The sequence below is a fragment of the Lutra lutra genome, chromosome 2 (assembly GCF_902655055.1).
Source record: "Lutra lutra chromosome 2, mLutLut1.2, whole genome shotgun sequence".
Lineage (NCBI taxonomy): Eukaryota > Metazoa > Chordata > Mammalia > Carnivora > Mustelidae > Lutra > Lutra lutra.
The window spans coordinates 161,354,334-161,378,172 of NC_062279.1; the positions used below are offsets into that span (position 1 = coordinate 161,354,334).

At 38.2% G+C, this 23,839-nt stretch overlaps 1 protein-coding gene across 1 annotated transcript in view; it reads right to left on the minus strand.

The window, feature by feature from the left end:
- Window positions 1-1,019: 1,019 nt before the first annotated feature.
- SEPSECS (Sep (O-phosphoserine) tRNA:Sec (selenocysteine) tRNA synthase) overlaps window positions 1,020-23,839 on the minus strand; it is a 34,167-nt gene continuing 11,347 nt past the window's right edge. The window contains exons 7-11 of the mRNA XM_047719029.1: window positions 17,372-17,501; window positions 17,166-17,257; window positions 5,857-5,950; window positions 3,922-4,012; window positions 1,020-2,515 (exon numbers count right to left, since the gene is read on the minus strand). Coding sequence (XP_047574985.1) covers window positions 2,212-2,515; window positions 3,922-4,012; window positions 5,857-5,950; window positions 17,166-17,257; window positions 17,372-17,501 — 711 coding nt within the window. The 3' untranslated portion in view covers window positions 1,020-2,211. The remainder of the gene's footprint in view (window positions 2,516-3,921; window positions 4,013-5,856; window positions 5,951-17,165; window positions 17,258-17,371; window positions 17,502-23,839) is intronic.

Here is a 23,839-nt window from a genome sequence, read left to right on the forward strand (position 1 = left end):
CTGCAGATGAGAAAACATTTGCTGGTCTCTCGGCTCCGGCCTTCTCAAGCTAAATGATGCTCACACGGTATAGATCACTTGTTCTAGAAACCCGCCCTGGCTCCCAGGGCATCTAGGAAGCTGTGCCAGCAGCACTTAGCATCTGCAACACGGCTCCATTCCTTCTTGCAGACTCCAGAGGCATGGCTGGGACCTTTTCGCTTTATTGGTTCTACAGCTCGGTCCCAAATCCACATAAAAAACCTCACACCACCTTTTCACCCAGGTATGAACTCCTCCGGAGTGTGTTGTTACAGCTATTTAAAAAAAAAAAAAAAAAAAAAAAAAAGATATCTAAAATATTAGAACCCCAAATACAATAATTAACTTAAAAGTAACCTTTACAATATTGATAATTAAACTTTATGACTTCCAAGGAGGTCAAGCTAGGGTTAGAGTATTTTATTTTATTTTTATTATTATTATTTTTTTAATTTGACAGACAGAGATCACAGGTAGGCAGAGAGGCAGCCAGGGAGAGAGAGAGGAAGGGAAGCAGGCTCCCTGCTGAGCAGAGAGCCCGACGTGGGGCTTGATCCCAGGACCCTGGGATCATGACCTGAGCAGAAGGCAGAGGCTTTAACCCACTGAGCCACCCAGGTGCCCGGGTTAGAGTATTTTAACTTACGCACTGACAGGGGTGGTATCTGTCTGAGCTCGTATGTGAGACAGTTTACACCACCAAGTGACAGAGAAAAACACAACCCAGAAACCAAGGCCGCATTCTCAACTGCAGTGTTTTTGAAAGCATGTTCAGTGGGATGTCAGTAAGTTTTTAGTTGAGAAAAGGGTGCCACGTTTGGATAAGGGCACACTTAAGTTGATTTCCAAGGAATTCTCAGAGCTTTTAATGTGCTGATAGGCAGGTTTACGAAGGCCCAAAATGATCTGCCCACAGAATACTTTATCCCTGTGAGCATCTCGTAGAAACACCGCTCCAGCGAGCAGGTCTTGAGGAATATGGCTTTGGCATTTTGGCGTATTCAAAAGCTTCGCTCATTCCTCAGGCTTGGAGGCATTAGTCTATTTCTTAAAACATAAACAACAAAAATTGTTACAGCCGGTAAGTCTGGAATATCAGACTAAGAAAGTGAGCGTGTGGGAGGGGGGAAGGAGGCAAATACACCTGTTCATCCTACTACATCATTTTCACCTTCCTAGCAAAAACAGATCCCCAAATACCCAAGTTAACCACTCTTGATAATGGCTGTGCATAACACCTGAACTAACCAGTATGCAAAGCCTGCTTAGAGCAGAAACAGTGGGAGAAAGCTTTCACTGGCCCAAATGGAAAAACGCACAAATGCCATATAATCTCAGGTTTAGAACAGGCAGCCCAGCTTATCACTTAAGAATCTAACGCTATATAATTTGGTAACATTTACTGCTTTCTTCTTTGAAGCACTACTGAATAAGGAAAGTTGCTGTGGGAAACTTTGCTTGAGGAGTTGGGTTAGGGTGGTATTTCTCCTTCTCAGCATTACTGAGATTTGGGGCTGTGTTCCAGAAAGCCGCTCATCCACTGTGGGATGTTGAGCAGCAGGACCCCTGGCCTCCAGCTCTAGATGTCAAGAGCACGCCACAGGTTGTGAGCACTAAAAATGTCCCCAGGTGTTGCTTAGATATAAGCAAATCATCCCCAGCTGAGAACCACTAAGTGAAAGCTAAAGCTTACGCTGGACTCTGTTTCCCTGGGGAATGACCATTTCACAGGCAGACTGTGACTTACATATACTAACATCTTGTAAATAGCAGTAGTGGATTGTTCTCAATTCTCTGTGACCAGAAACAGAAGTCATTTGTGAATGGTAGAGAATGGTCAGGAGGAAACAATTTACACATTTCGAAAAGAATTAGAAGTAATTTTACTTGTCACGCTAGTAAGAATGATCTGAATCATAACACTTAATTGACAAATATTCTAACAATTAGAAAAATCCTAATGGTAGTTTTATCTGTTAAGGAACATAATAATTGAGGCAGTCTAAGAATAAAAAAAATAGCAAGTCATCAGATGGCTAGCTCAGACCCCAGTCTGTACCTCGACCAAATATCCTCCAAATCCTCCAAGACATTCTCAGTTCCGAAACCTCAAGCCCTATCTTTAAACTGCTTGTTTGTACTGTAGCCTCATCACTTCTTTCAAATAGTCAAAAAGAAACCTTACACATGTCATGAAGAATTCTGGGACGTGTCAAGAAGCACATTATCTAGTTTTAAGGCCATTTCTTCAATATCTACATCTTCAGTTTTGTTGTAATTTTCAACTGCAGATGCATTACTCTCTTTATTTTGTTCTTTTCTTACTGTCTTTAAACACTTGTCAAGTCTCTTCACGAACAAGTCCACATCCTGTGTCTTCATTCCAACGGCTGCTGCAGCGTTGAGGTAAGCGCAAGGGTAATTATTTGTATGTGCCATAAAGCCTCGGAAGGTGTGGCCACTCACGGCTTGCACAGACCCAAGAGGCACAACCCTGAAAGGGAGAAGATTTAGCAATTTAATATGTCTGGTGGTGTTAATAGAATATTACCCATAAACAACAGATTTACCAGTATTACTAAGCCTTAGATCTACTGATAAAGAAGTTAAAAACAGCCATAAATCAGGGCCTATGAAAATAGACGGTGGCAGCCTTAAGATAAAACTAAACAATACACGGCTATTCTCCGTAGAAGAGTGCTGCCTGGAGATGACCACTGACTTATCTTCCATTAAGAGCTATTACTTCTAGGAATCACAAATACCTTTGCCCCTTCTTCAAAGAGAAAAAAAGAAAATTATTTCTGTTTTTGTACTAAATATGGAATGTGACCTCACATATATATACTTCAAATGGAATACTGAAATTTCTAAGTCAAACCACGTTGACGAATTGCTGTGTATCACCTCCAACAATCAACAAACTGAAATTCCACCTATCTGATCCGTGCTGTGCAATGGAGGGTTTTAAAGCAAGGATCCAGAAAGAATTCTGTGACTGCTTACGGGGGTGGTGGTCAGCATAAAGGGATATTTGGCGATGGCACATGCATTCTGTAAGCTTGATTTCATTGTCATACTTGATATAAGCAGATTTCTAACGGTACTTTAAAAAAAGTAAGTCAATTAAATCATCCTAAACAAAAAGACAAATAGTGGCAACACTAAAAGCAAGGCCAAGAAAACCATTTTAGATGCGTCAAAACTATGCCATGAATGGATATAGTAAAGTTCATCAAGGTAAAAGCTGAATTAATCTAAGATTTTTTTCTTTTAAAAAGTTGTCCTTTGATGTGAAATCTCTAATCTCTGGTAGTCAGAGGGAAATTCTTTAATAAAGGGACGTAAAGAAGAGTACTTAGAGCAAGATAGTTCTTTTCAAGTCCTTTTTCTCTGACCTCATCAAATATAAAATGAAAAATGAAATGCATTTTTAAGACATGTATATGTAAGAGCAAAAAGTACATTTTTCAAAGGCAGTACTTAGACAAGAATTGCATAACTTTTTGGTTTAGGAAATGAGCTTTTCCTTAAAAATGTTTTCATCTGAATTTAGTAATGAAGATGACTTATCTCTAGCACCAAAATGAAATGTGACACCACTGAAGATGATCCAACAAAGGAAAACAACGATAAAAATCTGTATGGAGGGGTGATGCAACTTTGTTTCTGGAGGTCCATGAAAACAGACAAGGTCCCTCTCCTTCTAAGACTGCTTCAAGTGCAGGCCTTCCACACATGGGCTACCATAGCCCTACACACTCTCCACCTCATCGTTCCTTCACCCATGAGGAACACTCACACGGAGCTCAGCATATACTTGGGGTCAACTGTTTAGGAAAAATACAGTTAAGTTTTTGGAGACGCAAATAAGTCCAGGCCTCTTTCACACATACCTACCTGGCTCCAGAAACCTGTCTGGTAAAAAGCATTGAGCCAAGCTGAGTGACAGATCTGTCCTGGTAGTCGCTTAGTGTCTTAAGTGTCATAGCTGAAAAAGAAAAAAGGATCCCAATACACCTTGGTTCAGCAGCACAGAATCCCTCAAAAAATCAACACTTAATGAAGGAGACCCTACTTTTGTGTGTGTGTTAAAATACACATAACATAAAATTTACCATCTTAACCATTTCTAGGCATACAGCTCGGTGGTATTAAACACATTCATACTGTTGTGCAAACACCACCACCATCCACGCCCATAGTTCTTTTCATCTTGTAAGACTGTAACACTGCACCTACTCAACAGTAACTCTTCATTCTCCTCCTGCCCATCCCCACCCCCCACAACCACCATCCTGTTTCCTGTCTCTATGATTCTGACTACTCTAAGTACCTCTGACAAAAGGATCATATACTTTTTTGTAACTGGCATGGAGACATTATTTTTTATTCATTGTCAAGTGGCATGATTTCATTTTAATGCACTAAATAAATGATAGTAAGGATCTGTTTATCTCTCAGACAAAAAGATGTTAATACAAATTAACACAGTAAGAATCAGAATAGAATTTCCCTAACACCCTTCTAAAGAGTGAACTTGCCAATTGAAAATGGAACACTGACATGATCAATATGGCAGTTTATTCAAATTCAACCGTGTTTTAAGAACATATAAGATGAGAATGTGGGAAATTTTCAGTACATATGTGAGACTAAGTAAAATCAACTTCTGCATATGAAAAGGAGAATGATCTTTCTGATGTTATGTGAGTAAACTATATTCTCACCACTACTGCTTGCTACCATTTCCTGATATGGTATACTATATACTTGATAACCTCAACCATTTTTTAAAAAAGATTTTTAAAAATTTATTTGAGAAAGAGGGAGGGAGAGCAGTAGGGACAGGAGCAGAGGGAGAGGGACAAGCAGATTCTGCGCTGAGCTCAGAGCCCAACATGGGGCTCAATCATGACCCTGAGATCATGACCTGAGCCTAAATCAAGAGTCGGATACTTAACCCACGGAACCACCCAGGTGCCCCTTAACTATTCTTTAACAATTTTGTATGTGAGGGATCGTCGTCTCTATTTTATAGATAGGGGAAAGGAGGTTAGAGGTTAGTAAATGGCAGAACTGGGATTCAAACCATACCTCATCGTCTTCTACAACATTTACATAGATTAGAAACCAGCCAAGGACTAACTAGGGTGGGTTTTATTATGTATCAGTGGCAAATGGTTTTCCATGGAAGCCTATTCCTGAAATAGGCTTCAGTTACAAATGATTTAGTCCTTACTTTCCTTAGATACACATAAAATATGAAGTTGGGGAACTGTCATTCACAAAAGGGATAATAAGGAAACTTGAAAGTTAAATGCATAAAAGTCAACATTCATATTAACCTGTTTCATAGTCCTTGTACTACGTGACAAAAATATATAGTCCTTATAAAAGGAAATTATCATGAATACAGAGTTCTCTAACATAGACAGTCAGGAAAACAATCACAGCATTAAAAACAACACAGATTTAATTTCTAATATTATAATTTTTTGTTAACTGGTAGAAACTTTTTAAAATTTTTAGAGTTCTTACTAGTGACTAAATTATTTTGGTTAGAAGCAGGAGTTAAAGTATCATTTTCTGCATATGCATTATAATACTTAATATTGATTTGGATTCTTTTCAGTGTATCCTTTTTATCTCAGAAATACATTAAAGCATTTCAAAAGGCTAAGCTTTTTCAATTTCCAAATTAATACTGTAATGAATTTAGAAATATCATTGTAACCACAAAGAATTCATACTCTTTCTAGAAATACCAGCTCCCTGCTGGGGAGGGTTAAGAAGCAATGATTTTTTTTTTTTTCCTTAAGAAAAATATATTACCTAAAGATATGGGATTGTGAGGTGTATACAACAGTCTTTCATTGTAGCATTCTGACAGCTTCTCTAGTTGGCTGGACAAATATGAAAACACTTCCTGCAACAACAAAATGGTACATTTTTTAAAAAATCAAATAAATGCTTACTGCAACTTGCCAGATTAAATAAAACAAAATCTGTTTGGTGTGATGTCTGTGCTGTAAATTAACTCATCTACATGCCCTACGAGCAAGTCTTCCTTTGACACAATATAGTGAGATTCGAAGCTGCCACAACGATCAGAAACCACAGGATTTAGGTAAAGAAGGCAAAGGACCAGCGTATTTCCTGCTTTGGGGCTATTATGTATCTATCACAAATTCATCCTCTTTTCAGAACCTCCAGGGCAACCACTGGAATCCAAGCAGCCATCAACCCGTTTCCTGGACCGCAGCAAAGATTCTAAATGATTTCTCTGCCAACTTCCCGACCCCTCTACATGCACAGGCCCTATGCAGTCTTTGAAAAGCATAAATCAGATCATGTCCCTCCCAATGACTGACTCCCTTCTCTGTAAGTATTACCTAGAAGGCCCCAAATGAACTAGCCAGCCAACACAGCCAACTGAGCAACAGTCATTCCCCCACTTAGTAGAGCACCACAGCAGCCTCCTTTCCAACTGCTGAACGTGTCAAGCTCCTTCTAGGGTCAGAACCTTGATGCCTGCTTCCCCTGAATGGGACCTCCCTTTATGACTTCCCTATTAATGTACTCCCATCTCCCTCCAACCACTACATATTCTGGGTTTTCCACTATACTTATCACAACCTGAAAATACCTCATGGACTTGCTTAAATGAATACTCCCTGTGACTACCTGCTCAAATGGGAAAACTTGAAAGCAGGGACTTGGTGTTCTTCACTGTTTTCCAAACACCAAGAAGAATGTGCCAGACTTTTAGTATGTGAGTAACTTAGGAAAAAGTACTTTAAAATGCATTTCCTTTAAATTGCACAAACTCAAAATCAACAATTCCCTCAAATCAAAAGAATATAGCAACTAAAAATGAAAAACTGTATTCTTGGTCTTACTCTGGAAAATAAATAATATCTAATAGTAGAAAACAAAATAAAAATATTTTAGAAGTATAAAATTTCATGTACACATGTAAGTAGTTTAACAAAGTTTAATAAAATATTGTAAATAAATATTAAATTGTCAACTGTTTGACTGAAAATTATACTTTCTTCTAGAAAGCTCTTTATAAAGTGTTAAAATAAAAATCTGCCCAAATAAGTCTTTCCTGAAGAAGCCCATTTGCACTCACCTCCTCCAAGTTATAGTCAAAACACATAAAACTCCAGAGATACACCAAAGAGCCAATGACCAACAGAGCTGGACCCACGAAGAGACAGCAGGAAATGATATTTCTACTTTAAAGGCCACAAAAACTGCTTCAATTTTTTCTAAGGTAAAAGTTAGATAGTCTGATCCTACTAAATCCATCTTTTGTTAAGTAAAGATTAAGAAGAGGAAAAGTTGTACCAAGTTTGTCAATTATTAACGAGTCTACTTAAGACCACAAACATTTTTACCCTTGTCAACATGGTATATTTTATACTCTGACCTGAAAAAAATTTAAATAGTCATTCTTAACATTTTAGACTATTTTGTAATATCAATACTCTCAGCAAGTCAGGATTGGGAAATCTTAGATCACTAAAATAAGCTGATTTTTTTAAATGAAAAAGTTAACATCCCTACTTGTCATACCTAATGAAGCTAAGAGGAAATGTTACTATTAGACGTAGTAAGCCTTTCTTTTTTATTTTATTTTATTTTTTTTTAATAATATTCTTTTTTTTTTTTAAGATTTTATTTATTTGTCAGAGAGAGAGAGGAAGAGAGAGCGAGCACAGGCATACAGAGTGGCAGGCAGAGGCAGAGGGAGAAGCAGGCTCCCTGCCGAGCAAGGAGCCCGATGTGGGACTCGATCCCAGGACTCTGGGATCATGACCTGAGCCGAAGGCAGCTGCTTAACCAACTGAGCCACCCAGGCGTCCCAGCCTTTCTTTTTTAATAAAAAAAAGTGCCGAGAAATATTTAAGGAGGCAACTGTTATCACCACTTGCAAACTGTAAAAAGCTGTTTAGGGCATCTTTTCTTAGACATATAGAAAGGCCTTCCCTCTTAAACTGCTATTCTGACATTCACTTCAGAAGGTGAAGCAGTAAGATAATCAAAGGGAACGAATCGAGAGTTTTCCAGGCAACTGGAGTAATTCGTAGTCTTTTAGTACTAGACCAATGTTAATGAACGGTAGAACTTCTGGGTTTCATTTTATATTTTCAACAACTACAAAGGAATTAGATCACTAATTTAAATGCTCTGTATTGTTTAAGAAAGAAAAAAAAAGCAGTGACATATTTTAGTTTAGATACAAACTGCTGATTTTTCATCAACTATGTTACACACCAAAGTCTTAATGTGCATCTCTCTAAGTTTCAAATTCAACTTCTTATAAGCAGAAACAAATCTGATAGACAGGAAATGCCTTTTATAGACTCCTACATCTTCTACCCGAACAGTAACAGCAAAATACTTATTTCAGCGATGAGGACAAATCTAAAATACTATTCTACCTAGTATGGCTGCCACAGTAATCACACTGGGGTCACACATAAGCTAAGAGAAGCCTGATGAGTAATTAATATGTACTTAATTTGTAGTTAGCTATTTCCAAAAAAAAGAGGAAATGTTTCCTTAGTAACACCCCTAGAGGCTGTTTTTAAACTTACTGAGGCAGACATGGCTATTAAAAAAATTGAGATTTTCCTAATATTCCGTTTCTAATACTTTAACAAATCAGTTTTAACTGGTTCTAGCAATCACTTCCTAACGCTACTAGAATTCAGTTTTAACTGCAGCTAACATCTTAAGACTACAGACATAATGCTAAGGTAAAATAAATCTTACCTATCACTAGTATGGGAGTAATTAGACAAAAAAGAAAATATTTGTAAGTTCACATCCATCTACAAATACTCTGTGTAAAGGGTAATGATAGGTAATCCAATAAGCAAAGAAGCTTAAATACCTTAATGCACAAGATACTGAATCCTATAATATTTGAGAGCTTAAGGTCCTAAATGCTCTCCCATTAATATCACTACATTTTTAAAATATCGTTTAGGAGATCGTACCACTATTTCCTACACTACTACTTAGCTAAGCAGTTTTTTTCTGATATATTAAAGGTACTACAAAACCTGAACTATTTTTTTTTTTGCCACAGTTAAATCTATAACTGACATTTATTATAAAATACTTCTGTAAAGGGAGAAATTTATAAGCACCCAAAGCAAATGTATATAGAAAGATCTTACTTAAAAGAAATGAAATATTATTGATTTTCTATGTCTTTTGTGCTATATTTAACTTAATTTTAAAAGACTCTTCACTAGAGATAAACTGAACTGCATACTGAATGCTAATGTCAGCTATAGTTCTAGAATAAAAATACAAAACTTTACACCATAGTTCAGGATGTTAATGGACGGGAAGTTGAATTATATTAAGCATTATCTCTCACATGGCCTTTTGTAAATTGATTTGCAGTCGTGAAGCCCAACATTTAGCCTATCCCTCCCCATAGCCCCCAAATGTGCATAATTCACAAAATTTTAAGGGAAAATGTCCTAAGTAATCATGTTTTCTGAAACATACTGTTTCATGTTACAAGAGCAGACGAAAAGAGAATTTCGCAAATTATTATAGGATGTCTTATAGGGTCGGTAATAAATCAGAAGGGAAACCTAACAAGTGGTCTAACATGTTCACAGTACCATGGAAGGGCAGACGGACAAGAGCCTATGGGTACGGATCCATGCACACCGAGGTCCGTAGGTGTGGATACCAGTACTAAATGCAGCACACGGTTCGGCCTGCAGCCTTCCGAAAGAACCTGGGCATTCTCGGCCGGCTGTGCAGCTCAGGCTGAAGTGCAGCTTCCACACACTCTTCTGTCAAGACCCCACAGCCAGGCCCAAAATGAGATGCTTCTGTTGATATCAACAACTCCACTTTCAGGGCGAAATCTACTCCTGTTTCCAAACTTAGCTTTGTTACAGGACAGTGTTTGCAGCTGTATGTCTGATGTTCTTCTAGAAGTTAGCTTGTCTTCCAGAGCCTCAGCTAACAAATGCTAGCCACTGGAGCAGCCATCTGCTGTCATTCCTCTTCCGTACTCGGCCAATTCAGCAGGTATTTGCAACAGTGAATGATTATCTGCTTGCCCTGTTCAGCAAAGCGCTCTTTTAAAGGAAAGCTAAGCAGAATGATGGTGTTCTCTGGAAGCAAAGAGAAGTCGGAGAAACTTCTAAGACAGATCTTTCTTTCTGCTGAGAGAAACTCCTAGAAATAGTGTCTTAAATTTTAACCCCTTTTCTTAAAGGCCTCTTCAGTTAAATTTATGGCCATTTCTCCCCTGGTGAAAATGTGTGGCTCGGCAAGGGGCTAAGGGCAGAGGTTCAATTCACACACACAGTTCCACTCTCTCTGATCCTTTCACCCTTCAAAAAAGAAGACTTGAGAAGGAATGGCTTCAAGCTGAGTTCTTGTCTGCCTCTACTGTGAAAAGATAAAGCCCTTTCTGAAGAGATATACTAGATGAAATAACCTCTAAAAATATCATTGTGGTGAATAAGGGCACAGGAAAAAAAAATCCTAAGTTTTCTTTTAACACTCCTTTTTTTAGTATGCAATAACACCGATAATATGAAAAGGAGCTCTCAGTGATGGTATATAAATAGCTCTGGCTGAAGCAAAATAGCTTTACCTTAGCTTCTCCAGAGCTGAACCGATAAACTATCACGATTAAATTTTCACAGTTCAAAAGCAAGTCCATTTAAACAAAAGAAGCCCTTACTTCTGCAACAAATCCAATAAAAAAACAATATTTATGCTACATATATGCAATTAGGGTTTATCGAGGACATCCACATTTTTCAAGGAAAAGATCTGCCTGTTGAATGAAGTTGTTAAAGAGTAAACTTTTACTCACTTAAAATGACAGAGTTCTCAAAGGAGCACTTCGATCCTTTGAAGATTACTTCAGGTAGACTCTAAGTACATTCTATACAAATTTTTAAATAAATTTTAAATAAAACCAATTTTTAAATAAATTTAAATTTTTAAATAAAACCAATTAATATATTAGAGCCCTTGGGGTTTTACATACCTCCAGTAGCTAAGAACAGAGAGTCATGAGATCTTAAGTTTTAGGGCGCCAATGCCTAGCCCAGAGCGGGAAAGCCCTCCCTCAATGCTGGATGAGTGAGCGGAAGCAGTGAGAAGAGGGTGATGAGACACAAAGCGCAGAGGCTTTAGAATCACGCAGACCTGGTTCCAGGGGCAGTTCTGGCACTTTTTGTGCTCTTTGGATAAGTACTTAATGTCTCTGAGCCTCAATTTCATCTGTAAAACGGGGGTAATACCTATCTCATAAACTTGCTTTAAGTAGCACATGAAATAATATAATAAACCTCACAGAGCTCCTCGCACACAGCAAACATTCATAAAAATGCTGACTTCCCACCCACCTACTTTTCCCTCCTAAAAGAGTTTCCAGATAAAATAACATTAGTGGTGCGTCTGGGTGGCGCAGTCAGGTAAGCATCCAACTCTTTGTTTCGGCTCAGGTCATGATCTCAGGGTCGGGAGTTTGAGCCCTGCCTAGGGCTCTGCGCTCAGTGCAGAGTCTGCTCAGATTCTTTCTCGTTCTCCTCTGCCTCCCAATCTCATACTCGCATTCGCTCGCTTGCTCTCTCTCAAATAAGTAAATAAATCTTTTTAAAAATAACTAAAAAATAGGGGCACCTGGGTGGCTCAGTGGGTTGAGCCTCTGCCTTCAGCTCAGGTCATGATCTCAGGGTCCTGGGATCGAGCCCCGCATCAGGCTGTCTGCTCAGTGGCGAGCCTGCCTCCCCCTCTCTCTCTGCCTGCCTTCCTGCCTAATGTGATCTCTGTCAAATAAATAAATAAAATCTTAAAAAAAAAAAAAACTAAAAAATAGTAACTAACATTAGCTGGCAGGACCCTTACAGACATATGCTAATACCCTGTAGCTACAATCTTATTCTTGTCCTATCCCTGTGAATTCAACTCTATTCCATCTAGATAAAAGGAAAAGAACAAAGTTCTGGATGTTACAAAGAGAGGTTACCTCTTGATATCTGAGATGGAGCCATCTGATTCATAAATATCACTAGAATATAAAATCTGGCCTATAGAATATTTATACAATGATTAACAAAGTCCCCATGGGAAGCAAAGCCGGGCTACCTGCTGGATCTATTTACCAGTCAAGCTACATATTCCTACAGGTCATTCCCAAAGCAGGTGGTTTTTCTTTTTCATGCTAAGCAAAAGTTACACACGCATGGGTATTTGGAATTCCCTAAAAGTATCTGAAAATTTTAAAGTCAAAACCTCAATGTGAAAAGTCAAAAGAACCATGGCATCATGGAAATTTTTAGATTCCAAAAAGATGACAGGGCACCCCTAAAATCAACAAGTCCAAAATCCCAAGGTAAGGAAATTATCTTGGAAGAGAAATACCTGCTAGGGAGGAAGAACTACTTCCAGAAGTATAATAACGGTCACACACAACAGGTATCACCATTTCAACTCACTTCTTTTCACAAATTTCCAACTAAAAATATATAGAGAAATATTTCTATGACAACATCTAACTCATAATGTAAGTCAGGATCAAAAAGTTAATTTACTTTCTAATTATCCAGAAAGATACTTATTCTGTGCAACGTAAGAGATGACTATATGAAACTAAACCTAGGTGTTCCCAAATACCATCCATTAGTTCATTCCACCAACATCTGATGAGCATCTACTAATATCAAGCAAAGGACATGAAGAGTAGAGGGATGAATGCAAACTCCAAGGTGGAAGCTAGTCTCCCAGACTACCTATAATCAAGGACCAAATTTCATTTCAGAGACCTGATGGTGATTCTGGGGGGCATGCACTCAGATAATCAGCTTAATTTGCTAGTTCAATAAATTTAACTACAAAATCACTCAAGACCTGTTTTAGCTTATTAAAACTAAACTAAGTTATTAGAGCAAATATATAATAATATTAGTTATCATATACAGTTTCAATTCAAGAACAGAAATAGGAAATATTAAACAGTATATTTGCTTGATATAATAAAAAGAGCATATAAAAAGTTTTAAAGTTTCTATCTATATTATAAAGAATAATCTTTAAATGTCTAACTTAAAACTTTATGTAATAGTCTTATCAGAGCTATTACAGATTCCAAAAATGAATTTTTAGCCAAATCTGCAGAGGGATCATTGTAAGGTAAAGAGCAGCCACAATATAAGACTGTATCTAGGATAATGGAAAAGATCAGAAATAAAGAGGTAACTAACAAGTTATATTGTTAAGCTTTGATATTTGGGATATTTATACAGTCTGTCTCAAACTCCATAAAATATTATCAACCTATGTATTCAAATGCTAGGACACTGTTATATTTCTTTTCCAAGTTTCTGCTATAGATACAAGTGACCTCTGTGTCCCCTAAACAATGGGTTTCAAACTAGGGTGTGCATCAGATTCATCAGGGAAGTCTGTTACAAATGCAGGTGTTTGAGCCCCACTCCAGAGTGACTGACTCTGAATTTATCCCAAAGGAAGGCCAGTTTTATGAAGTTACCTAGAACAAACTCTCCAATAACTGGCATAGTACTTTGCTTTCTAGATTCAGTCTAAAATACCCTTTAAGAGTTCAACAGTTATTTTAGCCATCCATTCGAGTTAATGATGACACCATAGGAGTCTAATAAATGGACGAGCTGTACTTCTGTAGAACAGATGTCTCTTCCTCAGGGAGGCCTTCCCCATCCCTGCTGGAACTGGGTTAGCTGCCACACGCTCCCCTACCTTCTGCTTGTCCTTTTCATAATGCCGGACAGATTTTTAATTGTTTATTTAATATCTAGATTTCCCCTGACTATAATTTCCATGACGGTAGAAACTATGCAAGTCTCATTTGTGAATTTACCTTAGGGCCTATGCATAAACATTTCTCTGCCTGAATAAAAGAATGACAGGGTCCAATACTGCCACAGTAATGTGAGAGCAGACTATAAAGGATCATGATGGCAGGCTAAGGAATATGGACTTTGTCTTGCCGGCAACCATAACCCAAAGCAGAATAACTTGAAGAACTTTAAAATAGTAATCTAGCACTCTGCTATGCTATAACATAGCATATTAGAGTAGACTAAAATTGGGGGTTGGGAGAAGAATTGGTCAATTACTGTAAGCATCCAGGTGTACTACGGTAAGGGTCTGAGCTACACGTGGTGGCAGTGGAAGGGGAAAGGAGGAAATGTATGTTGAGAAACATTACAAAGGACTCAAGGGTGTAAGGGGAATCAAAATATCAGTGTTAGAAATCGAGTTTATTTTTTTTTTTAAGATTCTATCGATTTGAGAGAGAGAGAGAGAGAAAGAGCAGGAGCAGGAGGGAGAGGCAGAAGCAGACTCTTTGCTAAACAGGGAGCCCGATGTGGGGCTCAATCCAAGGACCTGGGGATCACGACCAGAGCCAAAGGCAGACGCTTAACTGACTAAGCCACCCAGGCACCCCAGAAATCTAGTTTAAAACGGAAAAGGGAATTTGTTGGTTCATCTCACAGCCAAGTCTACAAGCAAGCATGGCTCGATCCAGAGACTCAAATGACTTTTAGCTTGTTTCCCTTTTGTATTCTCGAGTCCCAAGAAGGCTTTCTTGGCATGGCCAGAAATATGGCAGCTGAGTATTATCTCCTTATATATCTGCAAAGCAGCAAACCCTCTCTCTCTAAAGGACCTATCAAACCTGCTGGATGGAATCCACCTCTACATGCCCACCTGCAAACCAAGTTAGCCAGATCACATGCCCACTGCTCTGGACAGAGCAGGAAGGGCTGCTGTGATTGATAGTCTCACTAGGATCACCTGGAGTCAGGGATGGGCCATTCCCAACAACAGTGATTCTGCACAAGGCAAATACGTTATATCCTTTCTAAAATATAACTGTGCTTTTTTGGCCACGATCACTAAATTTATTCATTGTTTTTGCCTCCACTGGCTATTAGTAGACCCAAGTCTTCAGATTTATAGCTATATAAGATAACTATATAGCTACCAGGCCAGACTATTTATCTATATAAGGAAAGAGCAGTAGAGTTTAGAGGTTAAGACAGTGGATCAAAGGCTCAACTGCCTAGCTTTGAACCCATGTCTCACAGTTTACCTCATACATGTTAGCTCTCTATCCTTCTACTTCCTGTAAAAATGAGGATAATGGGAACACCTCACAAAAAAATCTGTGAGTTCAAACATCTTTTTCATAGTGAAACAATCAGTTATAGGAGAGCTAAGGCCCGCTGGCATCTAATACAACTAAGCTCTCATATAAACAATATAAACCCATGATAGTTTTGCTCATTTATAATCAGGCTTCATCTGTCATGTGGAAAAGGTTCCTTGGAACATTTATTGAGGTCTTCTCTTTGTAGCTACAACAATCTATGACCACGATGATTACCTTTGGGAGTATATCAAACCGGACTTTATTCTAATCATTTGAAAATCTTTGTTAGGTTTATTGAGGCATAATTTACATATAGCAAAATTTCAGAGGCCCAGTATTTAGGGGTCCACTTCTATGAATTTGGACAAACATACACAGTTATGAAACTACTCCCATTGTCAAGATACAGCCCATTTTCCCATCCCATGAGTCCCTTCCCTCAACCCACAACTGTCCACCACTGATTTTTTTCTCTGTCCTGATATTTTTTGCCTTTTCCAGAATGGCATATAAATGAAACCAAACAACATGCAGCCTTTTGAGTCTGGCTTATTTCATTTAGTATAATGCATTTGAGAGCCATTATTTTGTTGCTTATATCAGTAATTTGTTCCTTTTTATTGCTGAGTATATATGCACCACAGTTTGTTTATACACCAGATGATGGACATTTGAGTTGTTTCCAGGGTTTGGCAATTATGAATAAAATCACTATGAACATTCATATATAGGTTTTTGTACAGACATAAATTTTCATTTCCCTTGAGTGAATAGCTAGGAGTGGGAAGGCTACTTTATACAGTGAGCATATGTTTAACTTTATAAAAGCCGTGAAAGTGTTTTCCAAAGTTACTGTACCATTTGTGTTCTTACCAGCAATGTCTGAGAGTTCTCTACTTGCTTGAGCTCTTTGCCAGCATTTAGTATTGTCAGTGTTCTTTATATTAGCCCTCCTACTAGGTGTGTAGTGGTATCTCCCAGGTTTTCAGGGACATTTCCTAAAGACTGAGGTTGAGCCTCTTTTCCTATATCTCATAAATCTTAAGAGATGTCCTCATAATACAAAGTAAGCAATTACTTTCCTATGGACTGAACTGGTGGGGGGAAAGGGATAACTAGAGGAAAGTAGGAACAAAATTTTTCAACTTCTGTTACATATTCATAAGGCTGTTGAGAGGATCTATCAGAAAATACAAAAAATACATAAATATATTATAAATCTCAGGGATTATAATTGCTACTAAATGTTAGAAATTTACACAAATACAAAAACTGTACCAGGGGCCTCTAGGTCTCCCAGATGGGAGATGAATAAAACATTTTAGTCTGACCCACCCTGCCAACACTGTCTCTGTCCACAATTTTGGAGTTGTCCTGAATTAATTAAGCCAGTTTTTAGTGTTGGAGACAAAGTCCAGTTTTCAAGCACAAATGTCACTTTTCTTTTCACAGCCAACATAACCAATGAGTTCAGCATTCCAGTAATAACAAGAGATGAATGTATTACTTTAGAATGAGAAGCTGGCCAACTTCTGACCTGGTTCTTCCTCTTGTGACTGTCATCTCACACCTACACAAGTCTTCAGACTTCCAAAAACTAAGAAGAAAAAACTTGTCCATTTGTCTCTCAAGACCCTCTATCTTTAAGTGATAAATGAACTGAATTTTACTAAACTTAATAAGAATCTCTGATGTAAGAGTTTCTAAAAAAAAAAAAAAAAAAGCAAACTCACCTGTCCAAGATCACTCACAATATCTGAATAAACAGGACAAAATGATTAACTGAAATCACCTGGAGTGATTCCACATCAAAGTAAATCCCTTAGGATCACACTAGCCATCTATACTCTCAAAGTGGCAAACCAAAGGCAAAAACACCAATAATTTGGAATAATTCTAGTCAAGATTTTAGACCTATTTTATACCTAAAAGGAAAGCTTACCTTTCTTTCTTTTAATAGCTTCTTATAGCCATTTGATCCAAGTGATAATAAAGTAATAAGGACATCTAAAGAAGGTGAAGCTGAAGCTCTTCCTGAGATAAGATAAATAAATTATATTCAGGAAGGGGGGAAAACCTTTAGAAATTAAGATTTTTTTTTTTATAGTAGCCTAGGTATAAATGGATTTTTGTTAGTTATTTCTTTACCTGGATACATCTTGCTGATTTCCTGAATGAAGGAATCATTAAAGCCAGCAATTATAGCGCCACCTACTGGAACCATAAAATTTTTGTCCAAGCTCTGAACGAAAGCATCTATTCTGCCAACCCGAGCCCCCTAGAATGAAAGAACATGTAATGTTAAATATTGGCTTCTACGAAAAAAACCAACAACTGCTATTAAGAAATAAATAACATTAAATAATGCATGAAAAATCATAAATAGATCAAATATCTTATTTTCTTTGTAACAGTGCCAATAAAACATTTTTAGTCATGAAAAAGTTTTTAAATGTTGCTCCTTTTATGTGAAAGAGCACTTTATTTACAATCTGCTTTTATAAAAAAATCATTAAATCCTCACAACAACCTCGGAAGGTAGAGTTTTAGTATTAGTTTAGGTGGGGACTCAGCTTTTCACCTTAGAGTTGGCTAGGAGAGTAGTTTCCTCCCCAAGAATACCAACAGTCCATCCTGCAACTATTAAGTCATTTTAAACACCCTTTGTGAGTTCAAGACTGGCCACCAGTATCTAATGGATGGCAGCCGCCCATGTTGCCCATCAATCAGTTATACATTTACATCCTTCCCTTTGATGCTGGGACAATCGGCCATCTGCACGACCACTTTAAGCAACAAGCTCTGCTCCCACCACCACTCAGATCACAAAAAAGAAGAAAAAATTTATTTTTAACATCAACTAATAGAATTTTTTTTGTATACTCTTGGCACTGTTTTTGTATAACTCACGTTTCCTAATGTTATCATTTTAGATGATCTCACTCTAAACTGCAAATGAACTTCAAGTGAAAATCTAACATCCCAGTGAAAAATTGAATACTTAACTTACTGGAAACGTAAAAACTAAGTTCTAGTCCCCATCCAACAGTCTGTGACCTTCTATCTAATGTGCTTCAATTTTCTCCTCTTAAAAATAGAGATATTATCTAAATTTCAACTAAGATCGTTTTTTTCTTTATCTGTAGTGACAGATTTTCAATCTGTATTCACAATCTACATTCCTATTAATATTACAACCACATTTGACCTTCATCTTCACACTTTCCCTCCACATCCATATCTGAGGGCGAATAGAAGGAGCAGATAGCTGGCCTAATCTGAGAGACCAGATCCAGGCAATAGGGAAAAGCACAAAAGCAGGAAAGGGAAGCAGACTACTTTGGAAGCTACCACATGATTGTTTAAATCTTAACCTTTCCCTGTTACTCTTCTGATGTCCTCATAAATTAAAATCAAAGAAAATCTCACCATATCACAAGGAAACAGAAAGAAGCATAAAATGACTGATGGAATAAATATCTAAACAGCACGCAAAGTAGTAGAACGTAAAAATAAAGAGGAATTCTTAGCGTTGTCTTTTATTAACATTTAAGTACTGTCCAAGGCTTCCTGAGAGAAATGTGAGTCTCAATCAGGAGCAGGAGTTTTAAGTGAACAATCACTGCCAGACTTTGCTAGAACCCTTCATCACTAAAACACAGAGAGCATAAAGGGCAGTGCACTCTGTGGCAAGAAAACAAACAGCCTGACAAATAACAAATGGTTTTATCAAGAAACAGAGTGAATAAGCCCCAATATATACCTACATATGTTTTAAAAGAAAAATAAAGTAAATGTGGAAGTAAAATATGGGTTTTTCATTTTTTTTAAATGAAAACATTATTTTGCCAGTTTTACTGAGATATAACTGACACATTCTGTGTATGTTTGAGGCGTACAATATGATGATTTAATATATGCATATATTATGAAGTGACTACCATAGTGAGTTTAGTTAATATCCATCAAATATGGCTTAATACGTTAACTGCTTCACAGAAAAGAACAACAACAACAAAAAAGCAGCAAGTTGGACCCACTCTCGCTGAAGTCAGAGGATATCAATGAGGAAGGGAAAAAAACACCAGAAGACTGAAAGGGCTTACGTAAAACAGGGAACATATGAGCATGTGCTACGAAGGAAAGGGCTACCATTTATCAGTTCATTTGTTTCCTTGTTTATTCACAAAAGAAATATCTAGGCACCTATCAGGTGCCAAACACTGCTTAAGGTGCTAGGGGTCCTGGTAGCAAATAAAACAGATAACTATTCATATAATAAAATTTCTGCCGAAATTTACTGAGAACTTACTAAACATCAGGCACTGTTCTAAGCACTCTATATTTTTAACCCATTTAGCCCTGATAATAACCATATGAGGTAGGTGCTACTATAATAGCTATTTTATAGATGAGAAAATTAAGGCATAATAAAATTAAAGTGGCCTGCCCAAGGTCAGAAATGTACTTAACAGCACAGCTGGGATTCAAATCCAGGCAGTTAAAGCACCTTATTGAAAGTCACACAGGCAATCAAAGGCACAGCAGGGCCTAAAACTGAGGTAACCTGGAGGAAGAGCCCACGTTTATAAAACAAAATATTATTCCTGTGGCATTTCCATTCTTCCAGCTACCCAAGCCAAAGCCCTGGAGTCCCTGAATTCTCATTTCCTCATACCTCACGTCTGATTCATCAGCACACCCTGTAAGATCCACTCTCAAAATACATCTGAATCCAACCATGTCTTAACCCTTAATGGCCACCACCCTGGCCTGAGCCACCAACACACTTCATGTGGGCTCTGCAACAGCCTTCCACTCTTGCCTTCCTACAGTCTACTCCCCACATAGCAGCCAGAATGAGGGCTGAAAAATGTAAATTACATGTCATTCTTCTGCTCAAAACCCTCCCGTGGCTGACAACCATACCACAGATAAAATCCCCAATCCTTAGGGCACCTCAAATCTCTTACTGTCATTGCTGTCCTCATTCGCCCTGGTCCAGCCATATTGGCCCCCTTGCTCTTCCTCACATCCTCCGAGCACACTCCTGCCTCAGAGTCTTGGCACTTACTTGCTGCTGTTACCTTCTGTCTGGACTCTGGAGAGCTGCAAGGCTCACCCCTTCCTATTACTCAGGGCTCTGCTCAAATGTTACTTCCTGGAGAGGACTTCCCAGATCACTCCATTTACTCCGACACCCCCTCCCCAATCCAGAGCATTTATCAAGACCTGTCATACTTATTGTTTATTGTCTCCTTCTGCTCCAGGAATATAAGGACACTGTGGTATTTACTACTGTATCCCCAGTGCCTAACCTGATGCCTGGCACATCAGGGGGAACCCTGTATCTGTTGAATGACCTGACAAGTCGGTCTGTGAATAAGTAGTATAACACCTACTTTTTGCAAATTCTTAGTAAGCGAAGCTGCTGCTTCCCACACTCTGGGAGCTTTGTAATCCATTCCAACTCTAAATCAATCTTACGTATTTCTGTGACTTTACGACATCCCTCTCCATTAATCTGTCCTACCATCCATACTCCATCAGTCTCCTAAATTAGTCAGTTTACTATATAAACAGAAGTACTGGTTCCTCAAAGCCACCTTCCTGGGGATGACACGTGCATACCAAAATATTTTATATGCTCTTCATTAAACCATTCTGGAGCATCATCTTTTTTTGTTTGTTTGTTTTTAGATTTTATTTATTTGACAGAGAGAGAGATCACAAGCAGGCAGAGAGTCAGGCAGAGAGAGAGGAGGAAGCAGGCTCCCTGCTGAGCAGAGACCCCGATGCGGGGCTCGATCCCAGGACCCTGAGATCATGACCTGAGCCGAAGGCAGCGGCTTAACCCACTGAGCCACCCAGGCACCCCTGGAGCATCATCTTTAAAATAAAAAAAGAAAAAACTGGGGTGCCTGGGTGGCTCAGTCAGTTAAGCATCTCCCTTTGGCTCAGGTCACAGTCTCAGAGTACCGTTGCTCAGCGGGGAGACTGTTTTTCCCTCTGCCCCTCACCCTGCTCTCATGCTCCCTCTCTAATAAATAAATAAAATCTTTCAAAAATAAAAATAAAATAAAATGAATAAAGCTGAAACATTTTAGTTATAGCTTTCTCCACTGACTACTACAATACTATCTTCTCAAGAATGTATTTGCAATTTCAGCACTCTGTTTTTTAAGAGAAAATATGAGGCTCTGAAGTCACACTGAACTAAATGGGCCATTTTGTAGCTACGGGACCTAGGGCCAGTCACTTAATCCTTCAGAGTTTGTTTCTTCATTTGCAGAAAGGAAATAAATAATAAGTACACCTTAAATTGTTAGGATTAAGCTAATAAACTTTAAAAGTCTAGCAGAATGCCTGACAAATGGTGGGTACTCAATAAATGGCATTACTAATGGCATATTACTAAGAAGAACTATGGAGATGAATTAAAACTAACTATAATTTTTTTTAGAATGTCATCAACAGCAAGTCTCACTCAATAAGACCCAAGTATTTCCTTGGCTTAAAGCAACAGTGCCACCAACTCACTTTTGTGAGGGCCAATTTGGGAACATTAAAACATTTAAGTACAGTTTTTTTTTTTCCTTTTAAGAAATGCTCATTTTAGAAGTTAATATAGTATCTGCAACAATACAGTAACTATTTAAATATCACTCATCCATCTTAAAGTGTTATTTTTTGATTAAAGTTTCAGTAAAATCACCTCACAAATTAGAAGTGATGACAAAGTAGAGCATGCTTTCAAAATAATTGAGACTGCTAAAAATTAAAGAGGAAAGGGGAAAAGGGAAATAAAAACAAATCACTGAAATAAAATGTTTTCAAGAATTCCAGTATAGAGGGTGCCTGGGTGGCTCAGTTGGTTAGGTGTCTGCCTTCTGTTCAGGTCATGATCCCAGAGTCCTAGGATTAAGCCCTGCATCGGGCTCCCTGCTCAGCCAGGAGTCTACCTCTCCCTCTGACCCTCCCCTTTCTCGTGCTCTCTCTCTCTCTCTCAAATAAATAAATAAACTCTTAAAAAAAAAAAAAAAAGATTTCCAGTGTAGAAAATTATACAACCTTTCTTGGCTACCATTCACATTGGAAATAATCTTGTCTAGAATTATGACAGAGGGGGGCCTGGGTGGCTCAGTGGGTTAATAAGCCTCTGCCTTCAGCTCAGGGTCGTGATCTCAGGGTCCTGGGATCGAGCCCTGCATTGGGCTCTCTGCTCAGCAGGGAGCCTGCTTCCCCCCCTCTCTCTCTGCCTGCCTCTCTGCCTACTTGTGATCTCTGTCAAATAAATAAATAAAAATCTTTAAAAAAATAGAATTATGATGGAAAAGTTCCTTAAAAAGTTAAGAAATAATGGAAAAGGATATGAAAGTAATGATAAATAGTCTTCCTCTAGCATAACATGCCTACCAGCCACTCCACCTGGAGATTTATATAAACTAATCATTTCCTCACTGGTTAGCTGAATTTGAGTTGGGCTTCTGTTACCTGCACCTAGTTGTGCCCTGATACAACCTTTCAGTAAAGAAGTTAAGCAAATCAGCTAATACTATCATATAAACTACATTTATATGAGAAATGATACTAGTATACTCCAAAAATTATTTTTTTTTTTTTTACCAGCTAGGACCTACTGGGCTAAGGACATTCACCACTGCACTGGAGAAGGCCACAGATAATCTATGAGTAAGTCTTCCCCAGGTAACACAAACCACATGTGTGTCAAAACTGAGTATGTGATTAACACCATTATGCACATAGATTATATAACTCATACTATGCATGGATAATAGCTATCCACATCTTAATACAAGTAATTAACCACTCTAAGTAAATATAATATTTCATTTATTCATCCAATTTTTCCAGGAACCAGTCACTGAATATCAATTATGTAACACATTCTGTCTTAAGTAATGAAGACATAACAGTGAACAAAACAAAGTCCTTTCTCTAACAAAATCTTAATTCTAGTTATTACCAATAACTAAACAATAAAAAAAATAAACATCATATCAAATGGTGATATGTGCTATGGAGAAAAAGAACAAGAGGCCATCAATTTTAAGAAGCACCCAAATTTTCCACACTACTAGGTAAGAAAAAACATTGTCAATTAACACTATAAGACACCACTGATTCTAAGACACCCCAATTTTACAGACGTTATAATGTGGAAAACTGTGTACTTTAGAATAAATGAGTATGATATAAAATAGGAAAAGGGAGTCAGAAAATGCAGGCAAAAAAAAGGAACCTGAAATTTTAGATAGGGTGTCTGAGAGAGTTAAAAAGCCATGCGGCTCTCTGGAAGAGGAACCCAGTGAGAGGACGGAACAAGAGCAAAAGCAGGGCAGTGCGTACACACATGGCACAATGAACAGAAAAAATGTGCCCAGAGGCAGCGGGTCAGAGAGAGAGGGCAGTAGTAAATGAAACGGAGAAGGTGCAAAGGCCTGAGTACACAAAGCCTTGCAAGCCATGGCTATGCCTCTAATTCTGAGCAGGACGGGATGCCCAGGAGTATTTTCAAAATAAGAATCTACAACAGGGGTGCCGGGTGGTAAAGTCAGTTAAGTATCTGACTCTAGGTTTTGGCTCAGAGCGTGA